This window comes from Zingiber officinale, chromosome 4A (genome assembly GCF_018446385.1).
Source record: "Zingiber officinale cultivar Zhangliang chromosome 4A, Zo_v1.1, whole genome shotgun sequence".
Lineage (NCBI taxonomy): Eukaryota > Viridiplantae > Streptophyta > Magnoliopsida > Zingiberales > Zingiberaceae > Zingiber > Zingiber officinale.
The window spans coordinates 89399712-89405711 of NC_055992.1; the positions used below are offsets into that span (position 1 = coordinate 89399712).

Consider the following 6000-nt stretch of genomic DNA (forward strand, 5'->3'; position numbering starts at 1 on the left):
TAATAATAAATACTTGCCTTTATAAATAGTTATCCACAAAATACATAATTAGTATTTTGACACATAAATGCACACACTAACAAAACTTTCAAGTTTCAACTATAATTTATTAAAAAATTAAATATATTTATTTAATAAATATTTTAATTAAATAAACTATATTTCTCCAATAAAATATTAAAATACTAACTAATTTGGCAACGAGTAATAATTATTGTAATATTATTAATATAATACTATTAAAATACATTTTAATTGTAATTTAAAAAATTATCGATTAATTTTAACTTTGATAATCCAGAGAAGTCTTGACGTAATGGTAAAATTATTGTTATGTGACATAGATGTAACATATTCAAGTAGCAAATGTAATCATTGATTTTTTTTAATCAAATTTAACTTCGATAAATTATCAATCAAATTATTTATCCAAAAATAATTAGCTATTAAACATTGATGGTGAATTATTAAAAAAAACTTACATAATAACTTGTGGCAATGACACAATAATAAGAATGTAAAAAAGATAATGAAAAAGAAGAAAAATGGGGAACAATAAATTTAAGGAGAAATAATAATACAATATTAAATATGAATATTGATCTTGTTCGAGAACTGAGTCGATGGACACTGGGGATATGACACTCCTGTTGATTGGTCGAAGACTTCGAAGGTGTAGATCTCCCGCTGTCGTGGACCTGCAAGCATAATGCCGAGCCGGGGTTCCCCGGCGATGGCCCTCTGACTCTCAGGTAAGATCTTCGGCGGAAAGAAGTAGAGCAAAGAGGAAGCGAAACTGTAGCTACAGTAAAGAAGTGAGCATACCTCCGTCGAAGTCTGAGGGTCCTTATATAGGGCTCCCCAGAGGCGCGTGCACGCTCCCCCGAGGTGTGCACGCTTCTCAAAGCATATCTAAAATGGACGTGTCAGAAAAGCGTGTCTGACGTCATACTTTAATAGTACGAGTATATCCTTGACGTGACAGTGGAAGCTTTCACCATACGATTCTCTGTCTGACCATGCCGCCGACCATACCACCTGTCAGCGACACTGGTCCCTAAGAAGATATCGTCAGCTGCTTCCTTTGTCCTCCACCGGGCTGAGCTGAGAAACCGTTCGGCTAGTGCCTTTCGGACGACACCATGGCCAGGCCGAGCGGGAGGTCCGCTTGGCCAATCATCCTATTGTCCCGCCTCCGTCTTGCCGAGCGAAGAAACCATATCTGCCAGGCCAAGGCTGCGCCCCCCATTCGACCGAGCGAGGGGGTCGCTCGACCCTCCTTCCTCCCTGCTAGAGCCATGCTTGAGTCTTCTGAGCGTCGAAAGCTCGACGTCAGGCCGAACTGTAATGCAAAATCGGACGCACATGCTTGAGCCATATATGCTTGAGGCAGACCGTCCACTCGACCGGTGAGTGATACTCACGATGTTGATCGTTGACTTTGACCTCCCATGTGGCTCAGGACTTTCTACAAGATGGGGGCCCCATCTTACCGCCGGATCAAATATGCTTCTGACTTTCAAAAGTATTTTTTTTTAAAAAATCAATTACTCATAAGTATAGCCCATAAATACTTTTAATTTATTAATCAAACTTAATTCTAGTATGTTAATCAAATTTTGATCCATGAAAAATTTAAAATTATAGATCAAATTTTAATAAAAAAAATTAAAAAATTATCAACCAAATCTAACGGTAAAAAATTAATATTTTTAATCAAATCTAATAAAAAATAAAAAATGATTCAATTTAACTTTAATTTATAAAAAGCTAAAATTTATTGGTCAAATATAAAAAATTAAAAATTTTGATTAAATATAATTTAACTAGTTAAAAATTAAAATTACCTATGAAAATAAATCTTAACTAAAATTTATTTTAACCATAATTAAAATTATTTAATATCCAAACCCATATATTTCTAAACTAATATTCATATTAAATTTAATATATATATTTGATGGGCCCACTATAATAGGGCTTAGGCATAGGCCTGCCTAGCCGGCCCTGCTAACAATCAAATTAGTACGGAGCTGAAAGAGAGAAAATACAGTACGTTCGCGGGGAGAAAAGAGCTACTAGCGTAGATAAATTACAGAAATAAAAAAAAAAAAAAAAAGGTAACCTGTCAAGTTTAACAAATTATCGGCTCCCTGATCCCGGATTTGGTAGCTCTCTTAATTATTTACTTGTCGGACCCTACTTGCCTTTTTTTTAATCATTAATTTGATTCAGGTAAAAAAAATATAGTATTAAAGTTAGGATGTTTTTATAAAGTTGAGTGATAATATATTAAATTAAATAGACCTAGAAATACATTTATAGTGATGCAGAACGGTTGCTGAGGTATCGGATTCTTTCTATATGCGTTACAGGTGAGCCCGGATCCGGATTCGTCATCCACTGAGGCGGGCACTCCGACCCAAGCGGTTCATCCACGCCGCTCGTCTTGCCTCCACTACTTTGCGTTTATTTCATCCCCCTCGCCTTCCCCTCCCCTCTCCTCTCCTCTCCTCTCCAAGCTCTCTCTCAGCGGAGACAGATCTGAGAGCTCCCGGGATCCAGTCGCTGTCGGATCTTCCTGTCGATGAGGTAAATTTCCTTCCTCGACCCGGGATCTAGGCGATTTCTTCGCCGCAATGTACCTCTCTTGCGTTTTCCGTCGAGATCCAAGGACCTACGATTTTGGATCTGCTGTTTTTATCTTCATATTCTTGCTTAAAGTTACTGTGTTTGAGTTTTTTTTTTTTCATTATCTTGTTGGTCCAACGGGGCCTCAGATCGAGTTGCCTCTCCGATCTTGTTACTCCATCTGGTAATTTCTCTTTTCTACTTGCAGATCTGTTCGATTTCGCTGTTGCATTTAGTTTAATTTCTCCTCGGATCCATCTTATATTAGCTTTGCAGGTTGTGACCTGTTGTTTTCACATGCGGAAGGAAGAACTTGCTTTTTTCCATTTAGGGTTCACTACTTGTTTCGTCTTGGTGTTTATTACATTATTACTTGGTTATGATGTTGAAAAAGCTTAAAATTAGAGTTTTTTTTTTCTAGATTCGATTGTTTGGGCATTGATTTTCTTTTGTTTCTGCAGTAGCTTTTGTTGCGTTTATTATCTAGAAGATTTATCTGTTGAAGGGAGAAAAAGGGATTCTAAGGGTTGAATGACACGTTGCTTTGTTTTTGACTCAGGTTTCTTCAGTCATCTTGTGAATTTTGAAGGAAGTTGGTGTTGGATCTTAGGTTTGAGTTGTAAGAAGAAAGAGCATAGAAGAAACAATTCGAAATGGGGTCTTTTTCATTCTCCAAGAAATCGTCCTCGTTGTTTACATTTGCTTTGCTGGCCTTGTTTCTGTTTTGCAGTTCTAGTAATGCATTTTATCTCCCTGGTAGTTATATGCACACCTACATACCTGGTGAGAGCATATATGCCAAAGTTAATTCCCTCACCTCCATTGAGACTGAGCTCCCATATAGCTATTACAGCCTTCCATATTGCCATCCGCAAGGTGGAATCAAAAAGAGTGCAGAGAATTTGGGTGAGCTTCTCATGGGTGACCAGATTGATAACTCTCCATACCGATTCCATGTTAATGTTAATGAATCACTTTACTTGTGCACCACTAATGCATTGAATGAACATGAGGTTAAACTTTTGAAGCAGAGGACACATGATCTCTACCAAGTGAACATGATACTTGACAATCTACCTGTGAGAAGGTTCACTGACCAGAATGGCATTGCCATTCAGTGGACTGGATTTCCTGTTGGTTATACTCCAACTGGAAGCTCTGAAGACTACATTATCAATCACTTGAAGTTTAAAGTGTTGGTTCATGAGTACGAAGGGCGTGGTGCAGTTATGACCACAGGAGAAGAGGGGATGGGAATGATTGCTGAAACTGATGATAAGAAGGCTGGGTATGAGATTGTTGGATTTGAAGTGATTCCCTGCAGTGTGAAGCGTGATCCACAGGCAATGCTGAAACTGAACATGTATGATAAAGTTGAGTCTGTGAGCTGTCCATTGGAGCTTGACAAGTCTCAGACCATTCGGGAGCAGGAGAAGATATCTTTTACCTATGAAGTTGTATTTGTTAAAAGTGACATCAGATGGCCATCAAGATGGGATGCATATCTAAAGATGGAGGGTGCAAAGGTTCATTGGTTCTCTATCATGAATTCCTTGATGGTTATCTTCTTTTTGGCCGGAATCGTCTTTGTTATTTTCTTGAGAACAGTCCGGAGGGACTTAACAAAGTATGAGGAGCTGGACAAAGAAGCCCAAGCTCAGATGAACGAGGAGCTTTCTGGCTGGAAACTTGTCGTGGGTGATGTATTCAGAGAGCCAACATGCTCAAAGCTTTTCTGTGTCATGATTGGAGATGGTATACAAATTACAGGTATGGCAGTTGTAACAATCATCTTTGCTGCACTTGGGTTCATGTCTCCTGCTTCACGCGGCATGCTTTTGACGGGGATGATAATTCTCTATCTTTTCCTTGGGATTGTTGCTGGATATGTTGGCGTTCGATTGTGGAGGACCTTCAAAGGAGGATCAGAGGGCTGGCGATCACTCTGCTGGTCAATTGCTTGTTTCTTTCCGGGGATCGTCTTTGTCATTTTAACTGTATTAAATTTTATCCTATGGGGAAGCAAGAGTACTGGAGCTATCCCTATCTCGTTGTATTTCACTCTACTCTCGTTGTGGTTCTGCATCTCAGTGCCACTGACTCTAGCTGGTGGTTTTATCGGTGCCCAAGCTGAGGAAATACAATTTCCTGTTAGAACCAACCAAATCCCTAGAGAAATTCCTGCTCGGAAATACCCTTCGTGGCTTCTCATCCTCGGTGCTGGGACTCTGCCCTTCGGAATCCTCTTCATTGAGCTCTTTTTTATCCTATCGAGCATTTGGCTGGGGAGGTTCTACTATGTGTTCGGTTTCCTCCTTGTGGTTCTCATGCTGCTAGTGATAGTCTGTGCTGAAGTCTCCGTGGTCCTGACTTACATGCACCTCTGTGTGGAGGACTGGAGGTGGTGGTGGAAGGCTTTCTTTGCTTCTGGATCTGTAGCCCTGTATGTTTTTCTCTACTCCATCAATTACTTGGTATTCGACCTTAGGAGCTTGAGTGGCCCTGTTTCAGCTACCCTTTATCTTGGTTATTCGCTGATCATGTCAATTGCAATCATGCTGTCTACTGGCGCCATTGGCTTTCTGGTGTCATTCTATTTTGTTCATTACCTATTCTCTTCCGTCAAGATCGATTAGCATTTAGCACTGTGCTTCAAAAGCTACCTGCCAGAACTTTTGTTCTGCAAGATGTTTACTTCTGAATTCTATTAATAGCCCACTGGGGGAGCCTAGTGCCATAATATTGTAATTTTGAGGGGTGGGTTTCATAGTAACTGTAGCTGAGATTGGCTTGTTTCCTTTTCTTGTCATGATACATCACAGGAATGTAATCTTTTAAAAGCTTTGTTCAAGTTTCCTGGATGAATTTGTTTCAAGGAGATTGACTACAAATGCGATCTCTAGTTTTATAGTACAAATTGAATTCTGTGTCAAGGATGACTATGTACTAGTTTGGTTCGTTCATGAGACCTAAACAGTAGCTTAGTTTCCATTGAATGAACATGTTGGCTTTGAAGCTTCAGAACGGTTGGATATGCATTCGTGAACCATGGTCCATTCCGAACGTTGTTAGAAACTCAAATTATCACAAGCTTTTGCTTTTTATAATTTTGAGTAATTAGTGAACCTATTCCAAACGGTTTTTTTTAGCATTGAGTGATGCAAACGGGATAAATATAATAACGTTTACGCCAAGCGCCTCTCACATCAAGTCTACTTTGATTCGTCTCTATTCAAGTAACAAGTTATTAAAAAAGGCCTAACAACTTATTAAAATCAATTTTTCTAACAATTCATTCACCATGCCAAAGCTCCACCTCTCTCATTTTGGTTTAAGATTAATGCTTAGTTTGATCAAATTATAGTGCAA

The 6000-nt window shown here is 39.0% G+C and overlaps 1 protein-coding gene across 1 annotated transcript; it reads left to right on the plus strand.

The window, feature by feature from the left end:
* Positions 1-2437: 2437 nt before the first annotated feature.
* On the plus strand, positions 2438-5506 carry LOC121970123 (transmembrane 9 superfamily member 12-like). Its single transcript, XM_042520596.1, has 2 exons — positions 2438-2592; positions 3191-5506. Exon 2 carries the CDS (start codon positions 3285-3287, stop codon positions 5265-5267), a length of 1983 nt encoding a protein of 660 aa, XP_042376530.1. The 5' UTR covers positions 2438-2592; positions 3191-3284; the 3' UTR covers positions 5268-5506.
* Positions 5507-6000: the final 494 nt, after the last annotated feature.

Coding starts and splice junctions, on each gene's coding strand:
- LOC121970123 (XM_042520596.1), top strand. CDS start 3,285: ATGGGGTCTTTTTCATTCTCCAAGAAATCGTCCTCGTTGTTTACATTT.